General features: G+C 47.8%; 1 protein-coding gene across 5 annotated transcripts in view; it reads left to right on the forward strand.

Moving 5' to 3' along the window:
- The window catches only part of BLM (BLM RecQ like helicase), an 87,759-nt gene extending 65,718 nt beyond the window's left edge, over positions 1 to 22,041 (forward strand). For 3 of the 5 annotated variants that reach the window (XM_027068137.2, XM_027068138.2, XM_053223518.1), the window contains 7 exons: positions 1,777 to 1,967; positions 5,968 to 6,115; positions 12,510 to 12,709; positions 13,153 to 13,345; positions 16,026 to 16,148; positions 18,448 to 18,649; positions 21,679 to 22,041. In XM_027068137.2, the coding sequence (XP_026923938.1) occupies positions 1,777 to 1,967; positions 5,968 to 6,115; positions 12,510 to 12,709; positions 13,153 to 13,345; positions 16,026 to 16,148; positions 18,448 to 18,649; positions 21,679 to 21,856 (1,235 nt within the window). In that variant the 3' untranslated portion in view covers positions 21,857 to 22,041. Of the gene's footprint in view, positions 1 to 1,776; positions 1,968 to 5,967; positions 6,116 to 12,509; positions 12,710 to 13,152; positions 13,346 to 16,025; positions 16,149 to 18,383; positions 18,650 to 21,678 lie in introns of those variants that run through there. The other 2 variants (XM_053223517.1, XM_027068139.2) reach the window with 2 other exon arrangements.
- The last annotated feature ends 5,523 nt before the right edge of the window (positions 22,042 to 27,564 follow it).

The raw sequence follows: 27,564 nt of genomic DNA on the forward strand, positions 1-27,564 counted from the left end.
AGAGATAAGCAGTATTTTGTATTTGCTGTTTACCCCTGCCAAATGCATGTATTTTGCAATGTGAGTGGGATGTGCCTGTCCTACGTAGACGTACAGTGACCTTACTGTTTTCATTCTACGCTAAGATGTAGCCACGTGTGGTTTGACTACCTAGAATTCCCTAGTACGGTTTATTCCAGGTCTACTTAACCAGTCCTCTTTGAATAGAGACCTAGATTATTTCTTGGTTTTCACGTTATCAGCAGTGCAACATCGAGCATTTTTGTACGGGTATCTTTGGGCGTTTGTGCGCTTGTGTACATAGGATACGTTTCCAGACTTAGACTTGCCAGGTCAAAGCGGATACGTATTTTAGAGTTTTGTTATGCCCTTTGCCCATTTTTCTATTACGTTGTGCTAGTTAAATGTATTTCCTAAGTAAGTTTTCATTTTGAGACTGCTTTTGAACGGACCCCGCCAGAGATACTACATATGGGATGTGACACTTACCAGGCACCGTGCCAAATATTGTATCACCTTTTTTGCTCATAGTCCCTGGCTTTTGAGGCAGAGTTTGTCCGATCAAAAAAGGGAGCTTCATTAAGGTTTTGTAACTTGCCCCCGGCAGCCCCCATGAGCAGCAGCAGCAGTAGGATGGGGGGCAAGTGGAAGGACAGTGGTAGCGATACTGACAGAGGGCATCGCTTGGCACCCCTTCACTGCCACCTTCACTGCTTGATTATATCCCTTCACTCAGGCTGCACGACAAGCCTGACAGGTGCTGCCATTTCTCCCCTCATTTCACGGACGAGGACGTGAGATGCGAGCCGGTAAGCGGCAGCGCCCTGTCGGGGCCCAGGTCTGCCTGACCCCCAAAGCCCACGCCCCTTGCACTCTATGTAACAAGACGATTCTCAGTGAAAAAATGAAACTTTTAAACTCAGTGTGTCCATGTGTGTTTTTAAACAGAACCTGTATTAAGTTAGGTCCAAACAGTTTAATAAGCATTTAAAGTCTTAAACACTTAGCAACATTTTGGAAAAAAATAGTACTCGTAAACTGGAAAAACAAATTTTATTTTCTTTCTTAACTAACCGCAGTTGCTTGCCAATGGTAAGTATGTGTGCGTCATTCTCAAACCTTGAAATTAGATTAGATGTTGCTACCCTTACTTCCTGTTTCACACGGGTTTTCTGGAGGTACTTGTTTTTATCCCAACAGCCTCCAACACTTCAGTTTCACAGAGATGAACATGGAGCGGCCCTGCAGACTAGCATTTTGTGGGGTGCCAGGAGATGTTAGGTACTTCTGTGTTTCCCTGACATTTAAAATACCCCGCAGTATTCACCGCAGCATCCTGGGGCTCCTCAGCACGGTTCTGGAGCCACTGGCTTAACTGCTTCCATCCCAGATGCCCAGGGAGGCGTGCGGCCCGCTACCATAGTTCCATCCATGCTCTGCTGACTTTGGACGTGCAGTCAAGTACATGAGTGTCTGATAAGTACAGTAAAGTTCAGTCAGATTTTCATTGTTGGGAACAACGAAGATTTAAAAAAAATTGTTCAGCCACGCTTGATGACAATCTTCATTTATTCCTATAAAACTAAAAATTTGAGGGATAAACATATTCAGTTGATTATAATATAGAATGATGTTATGTTGATATATAATGGCTACTAGTAATTTATTTCATTTAAGATTTAAAATTATATTAATCTATTCTAAACATTTTGGTAGTGTTTTCTTCTATTTTTCTACTTTAAGAAGTGTCTTTACTATGTGCTTCACCTCTTTCAGTGGAGAAGGATGGAAACCGTCATACAAGAGAGACTCACTTCAACAATTTGTATAGTATGGTGCACTACTGTGAAAATATAACAGAATGCAGGAGAATACAGCTTTTAGCTTACTTTGGTGAAAATGGATTTAATCCTGATTTTTGTAAGAAATACCCAGATGTTTCTTGTGATAATTGCTGTAAAACCAAGGTAAAATGAGAAAGTTTTAAATTCTTTGTAATTCAGGAAATTGCTAGGACTTTGTTTTTTCTTTCTTTTTTTTTTTTTTTTTTGTTTTGTTTTGTTTTGTTTTGTTTTTTCTTTCTTAATTTAGCCAAGTTAGGTTACCATACGTGGGCCCTTGGGGACTGAACTGGGGAAGGTGGCTTCTTCCCCATAGTAATTTGGAATAGAAACATTTAGTAGTAATTCTGTGGAATAGTTTTCAAATTAGAAGCCTATGAAAAGTTTACTGGACCTGTCCAAAATGCTAAGGTTATAGATGTGTACCAAAGGTTACAGAATATTTTAGAAATACCGTTAATCTGTAGATAACCCAAAAAGATCTGACATGTACAGGTAGAATATTTATATCAAATTCCAATTTATATTGGAAGAACTCTTTTTCAAAAGAGTTATACTAACTAGTGGACCGTGCATTTGAATCAGGTCAATTACGTTATTCTATAAATTGGTTATTTAAAACCTATAAAGAATGAATAGCAGTAGCTTCTAGATGAGTTTGCTATTGTCTGTCCTAAAAATAACTGTGAGAAGTTGTTAAATTCATTCATCAGGTACTTTATTTTACCTATCATGGTGATTCTGTGTTTTAATGTCTCTGTACTTAACAGAGCATTTTCACATTATTTGAAATGTTGGTGGGCTCCCGGGTGGCTCAGTCGGTTGAGCGTCCAACTTCGGTTCAGGTCATGATCTCGTGGTTCACGAGAGCCAGCCCCGCATCGGGCTCTGTGCTGACAGCTCGGAGGCTGGAGCCTGCTTGGGATTCTGTGTCTCCCTCTCTCTCTGCCCCTCCCCTCACTTATGCTCTGTCTCTGTCTCTCAAAAATGAATAAACGTTAAAAAAATTAAAAAAAAAAAAAAAGAAACGTCTGCAAGGTGCTAGGGATTCCCAGATGAACATGGTGTGGGCCAGTTCATAGACTGGAGGGGGACAGACAGACGTAGATTCACATAATCGTGATACCATGTGAAGAATAAAGTAGTTACAAAGATCTGCAGTGCTGGCCAGAGCAGAGGGTGATATACCCTCCCTTAGGGTGGAATCGTGGATCGGCAGCCATCCCCCACCCCCCCACGCCCCCCACCCCCCACCGCCCCTGCCTCAGCCTGCCCCCAGCCCTCCCCTGTAGATGCTGCCAATCACTTCTCGTTTAGCAAATATTTGTTGAGTGCCTGCTCTGTGTCAGGCGCTGTTCTAGGAGTTTGGGATGCATCACTGAACAGGATATAAGCATCCTTGCCCTTGTGGGGCTTACGTTCTAGCAGAGGGAAGCTGAATACAAAAGCATAAGTGCGTGTCAAGCACAGCAGTATAAGGAGTCAGGAGTGGCGGGTGGGGGGCACAATGCGGTATTGGGTAAGGTGGCCCAGGGAAGTCTTATTGCAAAGATGCAGTTCCCTGGATGTGGGCATTCTTGGCCCCAAGGTGGGGCGGGGGGGCATACCTGTGCATTGGGGGGATAGTGGGGGAGCCTGTGTAGCTGAGCAGGGCCAAGAGTCAAGGGGAAAGGAAAAGGCAGGCCAGAGCAGCGAATGGAGGGCTGAGTAACTCGAGGCGTGGTGTGACCCTCCCCCCCACCCCAACCAGGATGTTTGGGGGAGGACGTTTGGCAGGATGGATCAGTTAGGTTTATGGTGTATTGAGTTAGGTGTGTCTGTTAATTGAGAAATTCTGCAAAGAGGCTTGTGATACATAGGGATTTGGGCATATAGGTGGTATTCGAAGCCACGTGCGCAGATGAAGTCTTCCAGGATTTAAGTTTAGACCGAAGAGAAGAAAACCAAACCTCTGAGCCCTGGGACATTAAGAGGTTAAGGAGAAGAGGAGGAGCAAGGAAAGGCGACCAAGAAAGAGAGGTAGCAAGGTCATAGGAAAACCAAAAATATGCCCAGAAAGTGGTTCAGAAAGGAGGGTGTGCGAGCCACTCAAACCCTGCCGCTAAGCTAAGCGGGGAAGGGACCAGGAAGACGCCACTGGATTTAGCTCCACGGGAATCGAGGCGGCTTGCATTTGTTTGACCAGTTTCGGTAGATGGGGGCAAAACTGGAGACGGTGAATATAGAGAACTCTTACCAGTTGTGCTTCAAGGATGAGCAGAGAAACGAAGCAGCAGCTGGCAGGGGAAGCAGCCCGTGGCTGCACTGATAGGAATGCACTTGTCCAGGATGAAACGTTGACACGTGAGGAGAGAGGAGAGAGCCGCTGGAGCAGTGTCCTTGAATAGACGGGGGGGGGGGGGGGGCGGCGTGTCTAATGTGCAAGTCGAGAGATTGGCTTTAGGCAGGAACCTAGAGAGTTCATCTGGAATAGCAGGAGGAAAGAGAAGGCCGTGCAGGACTGGCGCCGGTGATCGATGTTGTGAAGGAATCTGCAAAAGCTCTCTTCCGGCTGCTTCAGTTTTCTCAGTGAAGAAGCAGGCAAGGTCGGCAGCGGCCAGGATAAGAGAGTGATTGAAGAGCAAGCAGAATGGGAAGTGGCCGGCTAGGACAGTTCGGCAAACTTTATCTTAAAAGGGCCAGAGGAAATCCGTCAGGCTTTGTGCGCCTCGGTATCAGGGTCTCTGTCACAGGTGCCCAGCTCTGCTCTCTTAGCCCCAAAGCAGACATAAACAATAAATACATCGATTTTCCATGGCTATGTTCCGGTAAAATTTGATTTATAGAAACCGGCATCCAGCTCGTAGGCCACAGTATGCCGACTCCTGCTCTAAGAGAGCGGAGGAGTGATAGACTGGGGATGTATGATGATCACCTGGCCGCGGTCAGGGTCCCCCTGAGGTCTGTGGCCATTTGCTGAAAGCGCAGACATTCAGCGTGGTTGCATGTGTTTCTCCAGCCAAGTTCAGCTACTGAGGTACAGGCACGGAGTGGTGAAGAATTGGATCTACTGTGTGTCAAGCAGTGAATGTGATGAGGTGGCGGAAGGGCCAGGGAGTTGAAGTTATGTGGACAGGTAGTATTGTAATGACCGCTGTGGAATTTAGGCTGAGTCAAGAGATCATCTGATGGGAACCCGTGGATGGGCAGGCCCGGTGGATTGTTAGGCTCAGAATGTACTAGATGGCGTGAGGTGGCAGTCGTAGAAGGAAGGGGTTGCCGTTATTAGTGAGGCCAAGGTGGTGGGCATGACCATGGACGTGAGCAGCTGGCATTCACAGAGGACAGGGTCACTAGGGCAGAGGAGATCAGGATGCCAGAGGCCAAGGTGTGGGGGATCATCTGTCTGCTGAGTCACCAAGAATCAAGGCAGGCATGGTGTGGGAGGGGAGGACAGGGCCCTCTTTCATGACGGTCCCAGACAGAGCCTCAGAATCACCACCAATTTTTAGAATAAGACAAGAAACCTGTTTGTCTTGAGGTTGTTAGACTGCAGCAGATGAACAAGGGTTAGAAGGTAAGGGGGCTGCATAGACAGAGGCCAGGAGCATGATGCCACTTTTGAGAACAGCAGGTGGTTAGTACTGTGAGTTTACAGAGCCAGGATAAATGAAAGCAGACAGGTCCTGTGGTAATGGGGGCTTAAAAAAGTAGGCCACATTGGGAGACCAGTGAGGAGAAGGAGAGAGCAAACTGACGAGACCATTAAAAGAGTTGACTGTGCCATCAAAGCCCCAAAAGTGATCAGAGGTCACCATCCAAGTAAATGCCAGAGCACTGTTCTAGAAGGTATGAGGGGTTTGAAAAGAAGGAGACAACAGTCCCACCCACAGCATGCTATCGGGTAATTGAAAGATGAGAGGTATGTCTGTGACACAGCAATAAAACATACATAGTGGAGTGCTAATTGTTCTAGACACAGGGTCAGTGTAAGAACTTAGAAAAGAAAGAACACTTGGAACTTGGGTTTTGGTCTTGGTTTTGGTGTGGAAACGGTTTGTTGTGAGACTACCGTTGTTACTATTAAACCCTAGCAGTCTAGGTTATCATCTTAATTACACCGTAAGTAATCTCTTTTTATTCATAGGATTGTAAGACAAGAGATGTGACTGATGATGTAAAAGATATTGTAAGATTTGTTCAAGAACATAGTTCAGCACAAGGAACACGAAACAAACCCCCTGCAGGTCCTTCTGGGAGATTTACTATGAATATGCTGGTCGACATTTTCTTGGGTAAGTTCTCTGTTTTATAGTTGCAGTTACAGCAGTTGAAATTGAACATCTACAGAAATCATCTCAAGTACGTGGAAAAAAATCTCTTTTGTCTGTCTTGTAGAACTTAAGGATTTCAGAATAAAACTTCTTGAGTAACAAAAGAAAATCAGCTTTTATGAATGATAACAATTATTTGTGTAGAATTTATATGTTACTAAGGTGAGGTTTTCACATTCAGAGAAGCAAGTAATAGGGCAAAGTGGGTATAGGGGATTAAGAGGTACAAACTTACAGTTAGAAAATGCAGATGTCACGGGAACGAGAAGCACAGCACAGGAAATGTAGGCGATACTGTTGTAAGAACGTCGTGTGGTGTCAGTCGGTGTCATGGCGGGCGGAGCATAATGTGTATAGTTGTTGAATCACCATGTTGTACCCCCAAAACTGATATAACGTTGTATGTCAACGATACACTAATAAAAACAATAGGAATAATAAAAACAGATACAAAGAAAATATTAACGCATATACAACCTCATCTGAATGAATGGACTATAACTTGCTTGGAGAGTCACCTGTTGAGTGACTTCCATTTCCGGACGGCAGCCTGGGCAGAAGTAGCTGTCTTCTTTTTTTTGTTTGTTTTGAGGCCCTGTCAAAATAATAGTGTGGAAATAAAATGGGGATTTGATTCACAAGGGCATCGGTAACCAGAGAGAGCCCATCATCACATTCAAGATTTTTCAAATCTTTTAGGGAACGAATGGAAGCATGTTGACGAGCGGAATGAAATACAGTAAGCCACCGTGCAAAATTAATGAAGGAGAGAGTCTTAGACGAGGAGGGCTCTCAACCAGGCAGAACTCCCATTATCAGGAGGCCTCAGACTGAGTCTCCAGGTCCTGGGGGTGGGAGTGTAAGCAGAGGAGCCACAAACAGGAGGGGGCAGTTAAAGTCGGCCCACGAAAGAACTCCATCAAATGCCAGCCTGGAATTGATTCCAAAACAAAAATCAAGTGCCCGAGGAATAGAAAGGCAGCTGAGTTAGGGGCCAGAGCCCCCAAGCGGCATTTGGGGACCACCCAGCCTAAAGCAAACCTGCAAACTGGATATCTCTGTTCACTGGAGGGATTTAGGGGGAAACAGATACAAAATAACGGGGGGCAAACCACTTCAGAAGTTTAACCTGATCCCTGAAGGTTAACTACAACTGGACAGTCAAAGGAGAAACCAAGTAAGTGTTTGACCCTGAGTATAGAGACAATTTACAAAATAAGTAGTAGCTTTAGGGAGAAGGGAGGGCAAACTCATAATTTAGTTTCTTCACAAAGACTTAAGTAATAATAGAATGTTATGGGAAAGAAACAAAGAATGAGAAAGAGCTGTTAAAAATTCTAAGTGATTGACATAGTAAATTTAGTGGAAATGTTGGAAGGTAAAGTCAAGAAAATCTTTTAAGACTTGAGCAAAAAGATACATGGAAAATATGAGAAAAAATATAGATCACTTCTTAGGAGATGTGAAGTCTGACAAAATTTTTGAAATAGAATTAGAAGGAATTATCAAATTTCCCTGAATGAAAGAGTAAAAAATAAAAAGCTTTCAGATTAAAATGTCCACTGAATGCCAAAGGAGATGCTTTATGAGATTTAAGGATACCAAGAGTATGGGGCACCTGAGTGGCTTAATTGGTTGAGCATCTGACTCTTGATTTCAGCTCAGATTAGGATCCTAGGGTCATGGGATCGAGTCCAGCATTGGACTCTACGCTGTGTATGGGGCCTGCTTGGGATTCTCTGTCTCTCCCTCTCTTCCGTCTCCTCCTCTCCCTCTCCCTCTCTTTCTCTCTCTTTCCCTCCCTCTGCCCCTCTCTCCCCAGCTTACTCACCCTCTAAAAATAAAACAAATCTTATTTAAAAAAAAAAAAAAAAAAGATAAAAAATACCAAGAATAAAGTGATGTTGGGGAAGAAAAACTTTTCCTCCACCCTGTTAGATTTAATGTTTGGGGGCCTGTGAATTAAACTGACAAAAGACAGATTTAATCAAAATGTGGCTCAAAGGGCCTATTAACATTGGGGCTTAGGGGTGCCTGGGTGGCTCAGTTGGTTGAGCATCTGACTTTGGCTCAGGTCACCATCTCAGGGTTTGTGAGTTCGAGCCCCACATCAGGCTCACTGCTGTCAGCAGTCAGCCTGGATCCCACTTCAGATCCTCTGTCCCCCTCTCTCTGCCCCTCCCCTGCTTTCACACTCTCTCTCTCTCAGAAATATATAATCATTTTTTAAAAATTGGAGCTTATATACCATCTTAATAGGGGAAGGGGAAGAGGGGAAAGGACACTTAAAGGAAAACAAATGTTGGGGGTGTTTTTGGAAAGATGAATGGGCCCTTAGAATAGAAGAGAGGGAGATAAGATAGTTTTGTGACGATGTTTAGGAGTGGTATGGAGGCTTCTCATCTCCAGTGATAAAAACTGGTCTTCTCTGGTTACTCCCAGGGAGAGAATTTATGACATTGGAGTTTTGGGGGGAGGTCTCTGCTTTTTACAGATAAGAGATTTCAGGAACTCAGATGCCTTCTGCTCAAGGTAATTTTTATGCCGCAGTGGCATATTCTGGAACCCCTTCTGGCATATGCCACAGTGGCATATACTGGAAAGAAAGAAACCAAAGCCAAACTGGCATCAGATTAATATCAGCAACCCTAGAGACTAGAAGGCAAAGAAGTGATACCGTAAACAGGGAAGCTGACCCATGGGTCCGGGGAGAAGAAGGCCCAGATCCACAGCTGTGAAGCAGGTCCAGTGAACAGTCGGTGCAGATTGTAACAGAAAGTCAAGAAAAACAGGTCCCAAGCAGTGTAGAGAAGGAATAAGAAATGAAAATTTTTGAGAACAGTGAAGGACGCATATTATTTCTCAACAGAAAGAGAAAGGCACTTAGAAATTCCATGGGAAAGATTATGGAAAGAGAGCCAAGGTCAAATATAAAACAAAGGAAATTGTCACACGATTTTGAGTCATTGATAAAATGTACCAAAAAAATGATCCATTTGTCTGGATGCAGTAAACATTCTCCGGAGGGTTACGCAGGAGTCAGGACTTTCTTAGTAGGGACAGAAACTTTGCTGACAACCTACAACGGTTAGAGGCAATGTACAGACTTCAACGTGTGGGGCGCAGGACAGGATGTGTTAATCTTGATGATATAAAAATATAAGTACAGTAAATAAAAGAAAGTACTTGGAATACTCGAGGTATTAATAACCTCCGAGGTAGAAGGTAGAGGGAGTAGCCAGAAGTTCTATCTAAAGTTAGAAAATAGGGGCGCCTAGCTGGCTCATTCGGTTGAGCAGAGTCCGACTTCAACTCAGGTCATGATCTCACAGTCTGTGAGTTGGAGCCCTGCGTTGGGCTCTGTGCCAACAGCTCAGAACTTGGAACCTGCTTCGGATTCTGGGTCTCCCTCTCCCTCTACCCCTCCTCCGCTCATGCTCTGCCTCTCTCTGTCTCAAAAATAAAAAAAATTAAAAAAATGTTTTTTAATAAAGTTAGAAAATAATCAATACATGAACCAATATTAATGTATAACTAGCCAAATCTGGGGCAAGGGAAAGTGAGAGGTAAAAATGAGATAAAGCTTTATCTTTCACAGTGGGGGTCAGCAGCTAAATTGTCAGGCAGTGGCTCTGGCTGGTGGGATGACAGCAAGAGTGAGGGTTGCCTGTGGAGGTTGCCACCAGAAGAGCTAAAAGCAAAAGCTACTTAAAACATGACTGCCTGGGGCGCCTGGGTGGCTCAGTCCAAAGAGCTCCAAATCGGGGTTGTGAGTTGAAGCCCCACACTGGGGGTAGAGATTACTAAAAAGAAAGAGAGAGGGAGAGGGAGAGGGAGAGGGAGAGGGAGGGGAGGGGAGAGGAGAGGAGAGGAGAGGAGAGGAGAGGAGAGGAGAGGAGAGGAGAGGAGAGGAGAGGAGAGGAGAGGAGAGGAGAGGAGAGGAGAAGAAAAGAAAGAGGAAAGGGAAAGGAAAGAAAAAAAAGAACAACACAAAACATGATTGCCTTCCAGAAGAGAAGAGGGTGGGACAGAGGAATGCTGGTCTTCATTCTAAACCTTTCTGTACTATATTTTATTTTTCCCACATGTGTGCCTTACTTTAATTCAAAAACCGGATAAAGCAATTAATAGGTGTATTTATTTTTTAAAGCATTAATAGCTGAGGGGCGCCTGGGTGGCTCAGCGAGTTTAGCGTCCAGCTCCATCTCGGCTCAGGTCACGATCTTGCGGTTTGTGGAATCGGGCCCCACCTCGGGCTCTGTGCTGCTGACAGCAGGGAGCCTGCTTGGGATTCTCTCCCTCCCTCTCCCTCTGCCCCTCACTGACTCACGAGTGTGCACACATGCCAGAAAGGGAGGGAGGAAGGAAAGGAAGGGAGGGAGGGAGGGAGGGAGAGAGGGAGGGAGGGAGGGAGGGAGGAAGGAAGGAAGGAAGGAAGGAAGGAAGGGAGGGAGAGAGGGAGGAAGGAAGAGAGGAAGGAAGGGAGGAAGGAAGACAGGAAGACATTACTAGCCTATAGGAAGGTGGTTTTCTCATTTCCTCATTTGTTCCTTCTGAACGTGCTTGTTCCTCAGGACCAAAGCTGCTTTTCAGGCTGATCTTCCCTTTGTGGATTCTTGCCTTCTAGTTTGGGCCTCTTTCGGTGGGTCAGGAAGAACAAGGAGTTGAAGATAAAATAACTGATTTTTTTAATGTTTATTTATTTTTGAGAGAGACAGAAACAGAGTGCAAGCCGGGAGGGGCAGAGAGAGGGAGACAGAACCTGAAGCAGGCTCAGGGCTCCGAGCTGTCAGCACAGAACCTGTCTCGGGGCTCAAACTGACAGACCCACAAGATCATGTCCTGAGCCAAAGTCAGATGCTTAAACGACTGAGCCACCCAGGTGCCCCCTAACTGCTAATATTTTAACATGTTTGTGTACAACCACTTACTTATCATACTGTACATATAATTTATATCACTTCTGTATCAGATATATAAGCATTTCTTAATTTTTCTTTTAAAATAGTTTTTAGTAATATATATGTTGTCATATTGATAAAATGTATTTTTTTAAGTAGTCTTATTTAAGGACATCTTTTTCTGTTGTACTTAAGGATGCAATAAATGGTGTTTTAAATACAGCTTCAGCTATATCTCTGCACTTTCCATGTAAATTCCTAGATTACTAAATCAAACATTTTTCTGACATACTCAATTTCTCATTAGCTCTTACATGTTATTAAGAAAGTTGTGTTTCACTTTGCTTTCTTTTTTTTTTTTTCTTTAAATTTATTTATTTTTTTAATAACCTCTACACCTGGTGTAGGGCTCAAACTCACAACCCTGAGATCAAGAGTCACATGCTTTTCCAACTGAGCCAGCCAGGTGCTTTCCTCCCTTCCCCCCTTTCAAAGCTTACTTATTTTTCCTGCTTCTTAGCTATCCCCAGCACTAGGGCTTGCCCGTGTCACCCAGCCCACCGATACCAGAGCGGTGGTCTGATCTGCAGTGCGACATTTCAGGGATACAAAATCACCTGAAGAAAGAAAAACTTGAATCATTGAGTATATATGACCAGAAGCCATCTGACATTTACAATGTAATTATTTGAAACTCTTAAAGTAGAGCTAAAGCTTTACAAAGTAACTGTTAATTCTGATTATAATCAGTGTCACAAGACTTCTTAAGTAGATTGTTGTAATAAAGTTGTGTTTACAATGAAGACATTAATAATTACAGCAGATTGGATTCGAAACCCAGGACCCAGCCCAGTGCAGTGCTCTCAGCCAGAAGGAGGAGGAGGGAAGGGTGTAGTCTCGTGCCCTGCTGTGCTTTTGTTTTACAGTTTGGGAAGGCTTCCTCTGTGAGGGTCACAAAAAATAGAGACTTAAATACTGGGATTGTAAGTGAGAAGTGCTTTCAGGACAAGACCAGAGATAGTATTTATAAAAACGATTGTCCACATTTTTTTGTAACTGGATCAGTAATGCACAGTTATCCTGATGTAGCACAGTGATACAAAGTGCTTAAAGTTTATATAAACTCTCTCTGATTTCTTTGCTCTAATGTAATGTTATAAGCTATAAATGCCACAGCCTAAAACGATAAGCTTTATTTTGCTGCTGGTTTTGGCCAATGCAGATCATAAAAAGATGAGGAAAAGTACATACAACCATTGAAATTTTAGAGTTCTACTCAAATATTCCCATTTTATGGAAACGGGTGTCTATTTGTGCCGTGGGTTTTCCTGTGGAAGAGATGACCTACCTCATTTATCCAGACTGTCACATAAATGACTTTCTCAGCCTCTCCTACTGGAGGCTTCTGACGTACCTATATTTACTAATCTAACTTCTCGGGCCTTCCTTACCAGGGAGTAAGAGTGCAAAGATTCAGTCGGGGATATTTGGAAAGGGATCTGCTTATTCACGACACAATGCCGAAAGACTTTTTAAAAAGTTGATACTTGACAAGATTTTGGATGAAGACTTATATATCAATGCCAATGACCAACCAATTGCCTATATGGTGCCAGGAAGTAGAGCCGAAACTGTACTAAATGGGCATTTAAAGGTATGGTATTTTAAATGTTTATTTTACTTTATTACCTTACAGTGAGTGGGCAGAAAATATATTCCCGCAAATTAAAACATCTTTTCCAAAGCTTATGGATACTAGATTTCTATGTGTTGTCCTATGTGAACGTATTCTGTTCCTCTTAACTTGGAAAGAGATCTTAAAATTGAACCCCAGTAATGTAGTACCTGTCAAAGTGAATTCGATGGGCTGTCCGATCTCTGCATCATCCTGTATTCGTTAGGTAAGCACTCACTAAGAAGCCGTTCTGTGCTAGGTACTGGAGATGGACCCAGGAGAAGGGGCCTCCAGTGGCTCCTTGGCATAACCAAAGTACAAAAAACCGAGGCCAAAACATGCAGTTAAGGATTGAACGAAGCCTATATTCGGATGCAAGCGCACGTGTGCCCACTCCTATGATCACTTTCTTTCTCACAAAGGTAGACTTTATGGAAACGGAAAACTCCAGCAGCGTGAAGAAGCAGAAAGCTTTGGTGGCAAAGACGTCCCAGAGGGAAGAGACAGTTAAGAAATGTCTTGGAGAACTGACGGAAGTCTGCAAATCCCTGGGAAAAGCTTTTGGCGTCCATTACTTTAATATCTTTAACACTGTCACTCTCAAGAAGCTTGCAGGTGGGTATGTGTGAGTCTTCTCCTATGTGCGTAAATTAATAGGCCAGAAGTTAATCCTGCTATGGAACTTTTTAAGTGCACCGATATAGCTCCGTTTATTTTCATTATTTAATCTCTAAATCGAAAGCGCAGGTATGGAAACCAATTTGATAATAAATTTCATATATTGAAAAAAAAAGAGAGAGACTCTAAATAATAGAGATCAGACTAAGGATGGATAGATAGATAGATAGATAGATAGATAAGTAGCTCAGAAAAACAAATGTAGGATGAAATACAGCCTTTAAGGTACATATAATACTTTGTTATTCAGACATACAGTATAATTTTAATTTTATACTTTTTCCTCTAATGCCAGACGTTAGGATGTGGATATTTATAATCTCTACCACCAGCTGTCACTCGTTGATTGTGTGTCCATTATCTGCCCACTTTATGATGTTTGGCCGTGTTATGTACAAATGCCTTTGCCATGAGGAGCTAAGTTCCTTATGAAAAGGCATTATGTTTTATGCTTCTTCGAACCTGGCCCTAGCACACTGCTGGTCTTTAGTTGAAAAAAACGTGCTGACCTGAGTTATTTCCATAGCTTCAGATCCTAATAGGATTGCTCCTGTAAAATTAGGCGTCCACATAGTTGACTGATGAGTGTACATTACCTTCTGGACGCTTCCTTCATAAAATCCCATGATCAACACCTTCTCTCGTTTCCATTCCTGTTCCTGCCACTGTAGGTCATGACAGCATTTCATCAACTCTGAGCCACCGTCTATGTTAAGACACTGCTATTTTATAGACAATTAAGGAAGAAAAAAATGTGCTAACTAAGTGGTGACATGGTGCTTTTATTGAAAGAATTGTTTTTTACTTATTTAAATATACATTTTTATCATTATACAATTCTCTACATATATGAAAAATGCATAGAATCAAAGCAAGTTGATTTAGGTACTTGTAAAAGTTCATATTCAAAGCCTGACTCTTCGGAATCAGTTTCTGACTCAGTCGTCCATGTCTTTTGTTTGCCCTCGTGTCATTGAGAATGTTAGTGACGCGGTCTTTTTTAGCATGGTCCACTCTTTTCACCAGTATTTTAATCAAAACCCGTGTCACCCACACTGATTTGATGGTGGCGTTTCCCTGATGATGCCAGAGAGCATCAGCGGGCGGAGGCACATCTCAGAAGCACGGATGTGACCCTGCTCTGTCTGCTCTGGGGGCCCTTCTGTAGGGCATGCGAAGCGCTTGGCTGTTGCTTGCAAGAAGGTACAGAATCGTGGCCATTTCCTCAAAGACAGATACTTGTTTTATTAGTGGCAAATCTGTTCCCCGTTACCCGGAGCTTCTCTGCATCCACAGTCACTTGTCCTGTGCTGTCTGGTGGACATCTCGTGGGGCAGGTGAACTGCGCACATGCTGACAGCCCGGACAGCCATGACCAGGCCGCATGTGTGCAGGCGGCAGTAGGCATCTGGCCGTCAGCACTTGTAAGCTGCACCTTGACCTCAGGAACGCCACAGCGTGGAAAAGTGTGTGCCTCAGAGTTGATGGAATACAGCATTTTGTTGGTAGGCTCTTAGCGTAGCTTCCTCCCTGGCCCCCTTAACTCCAGAGGTGAACATTCTGCACATTTTAATCTTCCACAAAGTCGGCCGATAACTCCATCTTTCTAGAAAAGGTACAGATTCTTTCAAGGGTCTGCATTTCTGCTTGCCGGTCCAACCTCGTCTTCTGTTAACCCTCCGTGATCCTGCTGGTCTGCCCCTTCTCCTCTCGACATAGGAATGATGTGAAAATCACAGATTTGAGATCTGCCCTTTCTTTCCTTTGCTCAAGTTGAATAGTAGGAATGATCTCCTCCTCCCTTCCCTAGCCCCGTGCATCTATAAATCCTGCAGACCTAGCCTCTGCAGTGTCCCTGGATCCCCCTCTTCCGTCCGAGTGCACCGCCACACTGTGGCTCCCTGCGCCCTTGCCTGACCCTGCGGTGGCTTCCTCCAGGCTCCCAGGTTCCACTCTTTCCCCCACAATTCATTTTCCATGCAGCAGCCAGAGCGATCTTTAAAATGACGGGCTTGTCCAGCTACAAGGCTGATGTGCCATCTGTCTGCAGAGGACTCTTAATGGCCTGCTTGTTCCAGTCCAAATACTTGCTTCACCCCACCTGCGGACGGACTGGAGGAAGAACGGGTTTGGGTTGGGGATGGAGTAAGAATTCAGTGACGGCCTCAGGTTGGATATGCGTGTCTAAAGTGCAGGGGAGAAGTCAGAGCCGGAAATGGAAATGTGGGCGTCCTCCGAAACAGGGAGCATCAGTGTTGCAGCTAGACAAGTCTTTGTTGTGAGAACAGTGGACGACAGCAAAGTGTGCTTCAGCTCTGAGACCCGCTGCACAGGTGCCCACCTCCCGTTTCCCCCGCCCCGTGTCCTGTGCTGTCCTCCACCGTCTGCCCAGATTCATGCACCTTTGCTGCTGGAATTGCATGATGGGCTCCTGTCCTCTGGGCCTGTCTGCCGCCTCTGTTGGCACTAACTGCCTCTCAGAAAATTGGCCCGGGTGCCTGGTGCCCTGCAGTTAGCTGGCACTTGACAGACATGCGCTGAATGAGCGAATGAGCACAAATTCAGTGGCTTTTCCACGGGTGGTCATTTAAATTCCTAATTTTATGCCCATGCACAGAATCTTTATCTTCCGATCCTGAGGTTTTGCTTCAAATTGATGGCGTTACTGAAGACAAACTGGAAAAATACGGCGCAGAAGTGATTCCAATATTGCAGAAATACTCGGAGTGGACATTGCCAGGTGCAGTATATAGCTAAATACGTGTTTTCTAAAAGCCTGTTTTAACGTGAAGCACCGCATGTCACTGAATTAGAATTTTGTGGTTTCTGGGTTGTGTCAGTGCCTCCTACACCCTGTCACACTGACGCTCAAGTGCCCAGAGCAGCCCCCGGTGTTTATGATGTGCCAGGCACCTCTTAGGGGACACTGGTGAGCCCCCCGGGGAGTGCCAGTCCTTGGGCCTGGGAATAGGGCCCAGAGGAGGACCTTTGGGCCCAGGAGTTCCTGTTCTATTAAAGGCAAGTGCCCAAGGAAATCCAAATCTGCCACCATCGCACTCTGCTATCCCTGGCAGGCCACAATAACCTCGTTGTGCTTGGTTTCCTTATCTGCGGAAGGCACACGTTATCTGACAAACACGTGGAAAGATAAAATTCAGGAGTTTAAATGTTTGGGGAAAATGAACGTGTAATTGGAATGCTAGATAATCTCATCATTACTGGAAAGAATCTGCCCAAGTGAGCTTGTTGTTAGCAGACGATCCCGAGGATGTGGCCTGTCACGTCGCCCCTCTCCTTGTGAACCTCATCACTGAGCTACCAGACAGGATTAACTAGGAGAAGATCGGCACGAGGAAGGTTTTGTTATAGGAGATGCCGGTTCCTCTGCCCTCCTCCAGCATATTGCCATGCAGTGAGACACAAAAGACAAGCCAAGTTCAGTGTTTTTCCTGTTTCTGTAACAAATGGCTGGGGGTTCTTCTCAAGGCTAATGGAAAAGATTAGCAGGATGAGAAATGAGTGAGCCTGTGTTTCAAGTTCTGTCTCTCCTCATTCGTTTTTATCCATTAACAAAATGCTGAAAAGTAGGATTTTTAAAAAATTCCTCTGCATGGTAATTATTCCATTAAGAGCCTTGCTTTGAATATTGGTAGGAACTTAACATTTGTTTAGTGTAGTAACTTGTCTGGAAGGGGATTCTTGCCCACATAAGACGGGCTGCTCTGTGGAAACAGCCCACAGTGTGGTGACGATCGCTCCCACTTACTGAGGGACAGGCGCTGTGCCAAGAGCTTTGCCTGTTTTGTATCATTCGATCCTCAGAACTACGCCCATTTCACAGCCTTTTTATGTCCAAGTCCCACAGCTAGGATGACGGGACGACAGCTTTGCCAGAGCCTCGCTGCCTCCCCGTGTGAACCAGTGTTGGACGGATGAGGAGGTCCGGGGATTAGGGCCCTTCCTGCCAGGCAGGAGGGTGGCTGGAGTGGCCAGGAAATACCTTCCTTCAGAAAATGGAGCTGGGGGGCACCTGGTGGGCTCAGTCGGTAGAGGCTGTGACTCTTAACCTCACACTCTTAACCTCAGGGTTGTGAATTCAGTCAAGCCTCACGTTGGGCATGGGGCCTAGTTAAAACTGAAAGAAAGAGGAAGAAAGGGAGGGAGGAAAGGAGAAAGGGAAAGGGAGGGAGGAAGAGGAAGGAAGGGGAAGGAAAGGAAAGGAAATGTAGCTGGGATCCCTGTTGACCTACAGAGAGGTTTTATGCTTTTTAGGTGCCTTAGGATGCCAGTGCTTGTGGAAATAGCCACCTTTTTTGCAAACTGGCACTTTCATGCAGACCCATTTCCCGCATAGTATATGAAATGTTTACAACTATCACGTAAAGAAGTGGTTTGTGACTTTAAAGAATATAAATGGGGCCCAGGGTTTTCTGACACTCGTTCACTGAGTAACCGTTCAAAGATGAGGTGCAGAACATAGTTGGTTATGTTTCTCTTCCATTGGGCGCTTTTTCCAGCACGTGTAAAATGGTAAATTGGTCTTATGTGGCACTCCCCACTTTTCGAAGAGCTTAACGGGATTAGCTGCCCGAAGGATCACAGGGACGAAGGCCATACACAACAGAGTATGAGCTACACCTGACGTCTCTAGTTAAGTTCAGGAGCGTCACAAACTTCTGGGGCTCCCGGCTGGCTCAGTCAGGAGAGCAAGTGACCCTTGATCTCAGGGTTGTGAGTTCAAGTCCCACATTGGGCGTAGAGTTTACTTTAAAAAAAAAAAAAGGTATCTCAAGCTTTTTTAATGAATTCTGATCTTTTTGCTTTAAAAGTAAACTTCCACTGAGGACTTTGGGGCTCTGTGACATGAAAGAGAAATGTTCAGTTCTTGCAGAATTGTTGAACCCGTGTGTGGCAGGAGGACACCCGGGAAGCAGCTGGGTGTCCGCCAGACCGCACCCCTGTGTTGTGTCCACAGGGACCATCAGCGCACCCGGGCCAGCACAGCGTCGCGTGTAAACGTCTGCCTTGTCTGCTTGCAGCCGATGACGGGTCCCCCCGGGTGAGTCTGGGCAGCAGCAGAGGCACCAGAAGAAATGCCCCTGTGGAGTCCGATGAGGAAATGCCCGTATCTTCTCACTACTTTGCAAATAAAACCAGAAATGAAAGAAAGAGGAAAAGGATGCCAGCCTCCCAGAGGTCTAAGAGGAGGAAGACTGGTTTCGGTGGCTCCAACACAAAAGGGTACGTCCGTCCTGCGTTGCGGTCTGTGGGGTGGCAGGTCAGGGAGGAGTGGCCAGAAGCGGAGCGGCCCCGGTTCGCTTTGAAGCTCTTATTAAAACAGACTGTCGTTAAACGTCGCCTCTCCAGTTAATGGGGTGATGATTAAGGTTTGAGCCAACACAGAAACATTTGTTTCAGATTTTTTTTAATCTCTACTCCTAAATTGATTATCGCCTCGGTTTTCTAGTCTGCATGAACATCTCCCGTTTTGACGTTACCCTGGCGGGGGGGATTTTTTTTTATCAGTGCTCTTCTTAAGGGACTTTTCCACCTAAAATATTATAAATCATATACTGGCTGAGTAAACAAAGGGTTTTGTTTTTTATGACCATCAGTACCTGCTATGCCACTTTTACTGCTACAGAACGTGCGGGCCTCCACCTGGCAGTCCTCCACGCTCCCAGTTTGGTTATACCTGGGGAGAGCCAGTCTCCCCACCTTTGCAGGGTAGCAGAGAAGAGGCCACAGCTGGTGAACCCAAAGGTCATGTAAGCCAGGCCTCTAAGGGCTGTGTCTCCCCTCCCCCACACTTGCCTGGCCCCTGGGCTGGGATGCGGTGACTTTGGGGCGCTGTCTGCACGCCAGCAGGGAGTCGGGTCCTGGGTGACGATCTGTGCAGTGTCCTTATTCTTGGTAATTGCACTGGTCCTGACAGCGCCTTCTTCTGACAGCCTCTGCCTTTGCCTTGTGGGTAAGTAAGGTCTGGCAGGACCGTGACCTTCCCATCAGTCTGGAGAACCCGGCCCCCAGCTACCTGCACATTCTAACACAAAGGGCTTACAGAAAAGAGGGAACAAGTCCTCAGTAAACTTTTACAAGCTGTTGTGTTTTTCTTTGCAGTTTTTCTACCTCCTTTCCTTCTGGGTAATAAAAAACAAAACTGGGCTAGGGGAAGAGGAAGGAAGGCAAATGTTAACAAATTGTCATTTTCCTGTTAAGTCCATAAACAAGCATCTTGTACATGCTAATCCTTCTGCCAGGGTACAGAAGTTAAAGGCATTAGTAAATATTACTTTAATTTTGTGGCTTTTAGTGCGCAAGTGACCAGCAGATGTTCTTTGGTGGGGACGTTTTCGTACTTTCCTCATTTACTCCTCCATTTGGGGAAATAGCCATTTCCTCAGGAGCTCATGGAGTAGAAGGAGAATGTAAAAGGCATCTGGTCTAGACCCCTGGGGTTTATGACAGGGGGGAGGCTTGCGTGAGCCTCTCCCCAGCCCCGGGGCTCCAGGTCCCAGGTAGGACTGCACTCTGGCTGGCCCACGCCTGCCCCGAGCACCCTCATTTCTGCACGTCGCCCACGGAGATCCCTCACACATGATTATGATCTGACCATTCTTACTTGTTCGGACAGAACACCCCATATTTCAGTGTTCGTTGCCCTTGGCTCCCTTTCCAGTTTTCCTGACTTCTGTTTATAAGAGTGAAGCACTTTGCCCTGTGGGTTAGAGCTAATCTAAGAAGAAGCCGTAAAACACACTTACCCAAAAGCCAGTACCAATTTTGATGCTGGTTGTTAATTAGCCTGCGTGTTTACAATGGGAGTCTTTTCTAATCCCTACTGGCCAAAACCACGGAGTTTTGTAACTTTTTTTTTTTTCCGCCCTTGTAGCAGCCTCGAACGTGTGCTTCATTCTCTTCTTCGTTTGCACTAAACTGCTGTGATGGTTCCCCAGTCTCTAGTCTGCTCACCTGGCTGGGAGTCTGTGCAGCAACAGAATACAAGTGGCTCTTTGCCAGAGACCTTAAGTCCCCACCCCGCCCTCAGAGTTTTACATCTCCAGAATAACACACAATGAACCGGTTGTGTTCCGGGCCCTCTGAGTGGGAGTAAAATGGATGGCCCGGGTGAAATGGAAACTGCTGTTGGCAGATTCATTCTGTAAATCAACATAAACAGCAGGTTTTCGCTCAGGGCTTAATTTCTCAGCAGGAAATCAGCGTAGGGAAATTTAAGGCTGCTTCTCTGCCGGTGGAGCAGATCTTTGCCAGTTCTGCAGTAAAACCTCCCTCCAGCAAGAGTTTAAAAATGTGGAAAAACCACTCTTCACCCAGCCCTACCAGAATGTCCTTAGACCCTGGCCCCCAAATTCAGAGATAGGAGGCCACTTGGATACCCCATGCCATGGAATTACCTCTGGGCATGGATTCAGCGTGGTTACAAGCCATGGAAAATGCCCGCACAGGGAGAGGCTTCTGCTGTTATCCTAGTAGAATGCTGGCTCCCTGACCCTTTCCTTTGGTTTCTTTGTGGGGAGAAAAAGAAAAGCTGATATCTTCGGGTCAGTGAGGGAAGTGAGGTGCGGGAAGGACTCTATAATCGGCTGGGGCAGGGCTCCTGCCTGGTTCGAAAGGCAGCAAGCAGGAGGTGAGAGTGGGCTTGAGAGCCGGCTGCCGGTGACGTGGCCCTGACACGCACGCAGACCCAAGCGCCTCCCCGGGGAGCCACATCTGCAGCCTCCCCCTTGCGGGTCCGGCCAGGAGGAGGCCCCTCTGTGCTCTGGTCACAGCCCTGCGGGCAGGCACTCGCCCACGCAGCTACCTTTCTGGGCAGTCACAGTCATTCCAGAGTGTCTGTTGTCCGGGCATTTGGGACCTTAAGCCGAAGTATTCTCGCTTCCTTCACTTGGTCAGAATAGATTAAGGAATATGGATCTGGGCCGTGTCGTCCAGAGGGAAGGTTTGACGATCAGCGGTGAAAGGGGTGGGTGGGGGCAGGCACAGGAGGTCTGTCCATCTCAAGTCACAGAATTAAGAAACGTCTAAGACAAATTCAAGGCAAAAGTGTGTGAAGGGCAGTAATCCTTCATTCCTCGAACTGTAACAGAAACTTCCTTACAGGGGCCCCTGCGGGCAGCAAATGCACAGACACGGAAGACCAAGGAAAATCATGGACTGATTATATAGGTCCGCACAGGTTAAGAGCAAGAAGACTGTTCGCTTTTGGTTTTATTTAACATTTTCGTTTTCTTTTCTTTGTCACATTTTAGGGGGTCCACCACGTGCAGAAGGATATCTGCTAAAAGTAAATCCTCCAACATATTTGGACCCCGTTCGCCTTTGCCTGGTCCCCAAGCAGCACCAGGAGCCAGTAGAAAATTGGGGATTATGGCTCCACCAAAGCCTATAAATAGACCGTTTCTTAAGCCTTCGTATGCATTTTCATAACAACCAAATCTCCATGTACATAGATCTCCTTTCTCGTTTGTCAGCGTCTTACCATCTGTGAACGTAAAGCTGTTAGTTTTGTTGTACCATTTGTAATTTTTACCCGTAGCTATTAATATTTAAATAAATGCTTGGGGTGACAGTTCTTATTTTTAAAATAAACGTTTTCTTTTGAATAAGCATGATTTGCCGCCACGGCAAGCCTTGTGGCCGTTGTTTCTCAGAACGTCTGAAGCAGCAGCTGAATCATCTCAGAGAGATTCTGAGCACGACATGAAAAACTGAGGCCGCAGGAAGAGACACGCGTGGGACACTGTGAAAGTGTGAAACTGCAGAAGGAGACATAAACAAAATTAAAAGACAAATGACAGAGAAAATAGGAAAAAAATATATGACAATGTCAATAATACAGAGTGCCTATAAATCATTAAGAAGAAAAAAAGAGTCGGTAGAAAAAAATGAACAAAGGATGTGAGTAGGCTGTTCCCAGAGGAAATACAGTAGCCCACAAATATGGGGAAAACACCTAATCTCCCCAGTTAAAAATACAAATTAAAACTGGGGCACCTGTGTGGCTCGGTTGAGCGCCCCAGCTCTTGATTTCGGCTCAAGTCATGATCCCAGGTCTTGGGATCGAGCCCCACATCGGCGTCTGCACTGAACGTGGAGCCTGCTTGAGATTCTCTCCCTCTGCCCACCCCTTCAAATGAAAGTAAATAAATAAAATTTCAAAACATATAAGTTACATTGCCAACAGTGGAGAAGATCCCCAAATCTGGGGTCAACAAGAGAATGGACATTTTTTGGCAGCTGTTTTCTGCCTATAGGTCCTGTCCCTGTGCTTTAGTAAAATCACCTCTTTGTACCAAAAAACAAAGAGAATCACCTTTTTTTTTTCCCCTGGCACAAAAAGTGGTTTTTTGGGATTGTTGAGAATGGTCAAACATTCTCTTGGTAAGAATATAGGAGCTGTTTATGTTCAATAGTAGGGAGACTTGACTTTTCAAGACCTTCCATTGATAGGCTGACAGTTGGGTTTTTTGGGGTTTTTTTAATGTTTATTTTTGTTTTATTTTGAGACCCAGAATCTGAAGCAGGCTCCAAGCTCTGAGCTGTCAGCACAGAGCCCAACGTGGGGCTCAAACCCACAGACGGCGAGATCATGACCTGAACAGAAGTCGGGACGCTTAAACCAACTGAGCCACCCAGGTGCTCCTGGTCAGCAAGTCTTAAAGTGGGATTTTAGCTCCTCTTTGGAGCTTTAGTACCTCATTTTTGGAAACCTCTTGTTTCTTAGCTGTAAGTAACCTTGGTGACCTGTTTGGTGTCCCAGTTTCTCTCCTTGATCTCCGGAGGGTTGGGGGTGAGGAGGCCTTCTTGCCTGGGACGAAGGTTTTGAAGTTGGAGTTGGCTGGTAGCCATGTGGCCTCCACCTGCTGGCTCAGCACTGAGGTGGACTCTGCACCCACCCTGAGAGGCAACCCTGGGCTGCACACCTACTTCCTGTTTCCTTGTCCTCCACCTGGGGCTCTGGCTGCACGTTTCATGGAGGAGACTGGCCAGGCAGGAGTCTGCTGAGGGCCGTACCCTATTCTCAAGACCTCCCCGGAGCTGACATTTTCAGAGAAACCGTCTTTCCAGCAAGCACTGACTCCAGTAGCCAGCAGAACCTTCTCGGGGTGAAGAAAGGAAACCGAGGACAAAGGAGCCAGTGGCCGAGGCTGCTGGGACAGTGTTCCCCGCATAAGGCCACCTTGGAGTGTGGGCGACGCACGAGGGCGTCTGGCGGATCACACCCTTCCACCTGTAGCAGCTTCGGCTTTGGGGAGTGGGGGGCCGCCTCTGCACAGCGCCAACGCCACAAACGGCGGCTCACTTCCTGGTTCCGACCTCACGCATTCGTTCCTTCGCTGAGGCTGCTTCTGCCCAGACAGACACAGGAGACCGAGGTGTCTGAGGGAGCGCCCCTATCTCCGGAGGTTCCCAGAGCGATGGACACAGCCGCAGGAGCGGGGAGCTGAGGCGGACAGAGCCGACCCTGACCCCCACCTCCCAGCAGGAACCTGAGGCCTGGAGACGTGTGACCAGCCCAGGGTCCTATGGCAGAGCGGCACCCTGCACCCAGCCCTTTAAAAATTCTGGGTTGGAACAGGCTCCTTCGCTAACTCCGGCCCCAGGAACGGGCACAGAAAATGCAAGCAGCGTCCTCCTTTTCTGCCTCCAGCCTTCCCGGATCCCCTGCGGGGAAGGCGGCTGCTTCCACACGGGGGCAATCTCAGGACGACAGGAGCACACAGGCTTTTTTGTGCTCCTGGCGGCCAAAGAGCCGCTGTCCGCAAAGCTCCTGGGCCCTGGTGGGGCTCCACGTGCACAGAAGCCACCACGGCCTGGAAGGAAGGTAGGGGACAAGTCCGCCAGAGTCCCACCCTGCTCAGATACAGGAAGTTGTGAGGGCAGGGCCGGAGTCTGGGCTCTACCACCTGCCGCCGTCAGCCCTCTGGAGGACACAAGGATTGGAATCCGACTCCAGCTGTATACACACCCTCGCTAGGCTCTCCCGCCATGAGGACCCCGAAGAGCTGACAGGTCCTTGCTTACTTTTAAGGACGGGAACCCCACTTCTTCACAGGAGGAGAACAGACCAGCAAAGCCCACTCTATGCCAAAGGCTGTTCCAGGAATCTTCACGTAATTTAATTCTTTCCTTTAATCCCTCCGACAGCCCTGAGAGGCAAGCACATGATATTAGAGCTTTTTGTATGCAGAAACCAGAATTCAGAGAGGTTATATAATTGCCCGAATCCACACAGCTAGGAAGTGGCCGATAAGTAGGGTAACATGCACCCTGGTTTGCCCTGAAGAGTCCCAGTTTACATTTGCTGTCCTGGTGTAAAGACCGCTCACTTTCATTCTGGAAAGTGCTCCAGTTTAGACCATAAACCGTAAGGAATCCAGGTCTGTGCCCTTTTCCCTGGACAATCCAGCCTCCTCTCCCAACCCCGATTTTCCACCCAAAGCCCCGAGGGCCACCTGCCACCACCTGCTAGGACACCAGGCCCCTGGGGGAGCCTGCGGGCATGGAGCTGCAGAATTATCAGCCAGCACAGCTGACCTGCGGTTTTTCTCCAGAAGCGAGAAGAGGAAGCAGAGGCCGTGCTCCAGGCCCCCTGGCTCTTCCGAAGAAACGGTGTCTCCTGCGTTTCCTGCGACTTGGAGCTGCTCCGAGCCCCCAAGGCCCACCTACCCCGTGTCTCTCCTCTGAGCAGCTGCCAAAGCGGGCAGCAGCCACGGACGGGTCTCATCCAACCTTGGGCTCCCATCCTGGCAGAGGCATCTGGGCGAGAGACAGTGGCCTCTGGGCCCCTTGTGAGCATAGGGTGGAGTCCCCAAGAGGCTCCGGCAGCCACTTCTCCCTCAGTGCAGCTGCCACGGCCCCCACATGGCCTCCCAGACGGTCGGAACAAGCCAGCTGTTGGGACGCGCTCAGGGGAACCCAGCCCTGACCAGACCCCGCTCGGCGCTTCAGTCCGCGGGCTCAGCCCTCTCACGGTGAGGCAAGGCCTCGACGTCTGCAGCTGCGCACTCATTGTCCTGTTCTTTCCGCCTGCCCCCCGCCCCCCCCCCCCCCCCCACTGGCCTTCCTCAGCCAGGCCCGTGCTTCCTGCTGGCTGGAAAGAAAGGCGAGGAAACCAAACCCCACAGTGGTTGGGGTGGCTTCTGGGCCCCTGTCCTCCTGGTTGTTGGGGGAGGACAGAGGACGGGATAAGGGGGTAGACAGAAGTCCAAACTTGAATCCACAGAATGCTGGGAAGGGGAAGCATCCCCCAGGCAGGGATGAGAGCCTGAGGCTGGGCCTTTGGTGTCCTCACAGCCTGACTGCGTGGTTCCACCATCCCACAGAGGGTTCGGTGGCTGTCAGTGACCATCGGTGACTCAGAAGACCCAGACCTACTCAGGATGCTGGAGTTCACCCCAGTGGGCCTCTGCCCCTTTGGGTCCCACACAGAGCCTGGCACACGCACAGGCTGCAAGCGTCAGCCTGTCCTGGCCCCGTGTCCTCAGTCACTGCCAGGAGCCTTGAGGCCCCACAAAGGTCAGGCCCTGGCCTTTGCCCAGCTCTGGGTCAGAGTGGTGCACGCAGGTCCCTGCCTCCCACGGGAAAACTCCCTCCATTGGGCAGAACCCAGAGCAGCGAACCCCAAAGTAGAAGGTAGGGGGGTAGCTGCGAACCCTGACCCAGCAGACCTTCGCTGATTTACGAAGGGTCCAAAGAGCCTGCCTCAGACTGAATCCCAGCCGGGAAGGAAGTGTGTCTGAGGAGCCGAGGCCTCTGGCTGGAGCCCTGCCCGGTCCCAGCACCTTGGGGCCTCCCCAGCGAGGGACCCAGAGCCTCTCGTGACCCTCGGGAGGCTGTAACCCAGCTAACCTCAAGTCAGAAGCGTGAGTGTCTGCGGCAGCTGTGGTTTGACAGTTAGTGCCAGAGAGAAGTCGCCCACGCGAGCCTCACTGTCTGCACGTGTGCAAGGCAAGAACGGGGACTGTGGTCCATCTGTCACCGCCGGCTCCTCCGCGCCCGGCTGAGCAGCCCTGCTCCTTCCACGCTAGGTGAGTGACCTTTGCAAGCCCCGTGGCTTCTCTGAGCCTCAGTTTCTCACCTACACAAGAAAGAAAGGGACCGCCTACCTGGTCCCTGCGTCCTAAGGTGGTGGTGGGCACCCCTGTGGTCAGATACTCCACAAACACCTGCTGGCGGGAACACAGAGACTCAAGCGTGGCCCCGGCCCTCAGCAGGGTTCAGTCAGTGAGGGACAGATGCTCTCACAGCCCAGGAGGAGGAGAACAGAAGCAGTATTGGGGCAGCTGGGGGAGCCCCCCCAGGTGAGGCCTAGTCCAGTCCAGGGGACACAAGAAGTGAGGCTCAAGCCCTGAAAAAGAGTAGGAATTCAGAACAGGAGAAGGAGGCCCCTGGCGAAAGAGCTTGGAGGTGTGACAGAGTGTAACCTGACAGGGGACCTGCCCAGGCTCAGGACAGGCTGAGGGAAGCGGAGAAGCCAGCCCGGATGGTTGCCACCGAGGGGCATGGCCTTGTGCCCAGGGAAGGCACAAGGGGAGGGCTAGGATCTGAGCTGACCACAGGGTCGGGAGAGCCCGGAGCAGGTGCGCTGGACGCCAGCAGACGCACAGTAAGGCTCTGGCTCCAGGGAGAGACTATGGCAGCTTCCAGGGTCACAGGTCACAGGAGCGATCCCACTGGCCAAGCAGGGGAAATGGGCAGGGAGAGGGGTTGCCGACGTGCTCTGATGACATCCCGGCGAGATGGTGCGTCTGTACGGTGACATCAACAGTACCTACCGCCTCCAGGCTAGAGGTCACTCTGTTGCCCGAAGGGCCAACTGGAGGCCCCTGGAGCAGGCCCCACCTCAGCCCCCTGGGCTCCAGATCTCCCACCATGTGTGGGGTGTGCATGTGCACGTTCTCTCTCCCACGCTGCCTCCCCCAAGCTTGGCAAGTAATCCTTCAAAGGCCACACCCCCCCACAGGAAGAAATCCAGCTCTGTGCTAATTTATGTTTTATCGAAGAGCATGTGGTGAATGCCCTGGGCATTGGCCTGGAGAGTCACCCACAGTGGTTGTTGGGGAACAGATGGGGCCACCGCCTCACGGGGAGTCCCTCCCGTCACACTGCCCGGCCTGGGGCCACAGGGCCAC

Source organism: Acinonyx jubatus, chromosome B3 (genome assembly GCF_027475565.1).
Source record: "Acinonyx jubatus isolate Ajub_Pintada_27869175 chromosome B3, VMU_Ajub_asm_v1.0, whole genome shotgun sequence".
Lineage (NCBI taxonomy): Eukaryota > Metazoa > Chordata > Mammalia > Carnivora > Felidae > Acinonyx > Acinonyx jubatus.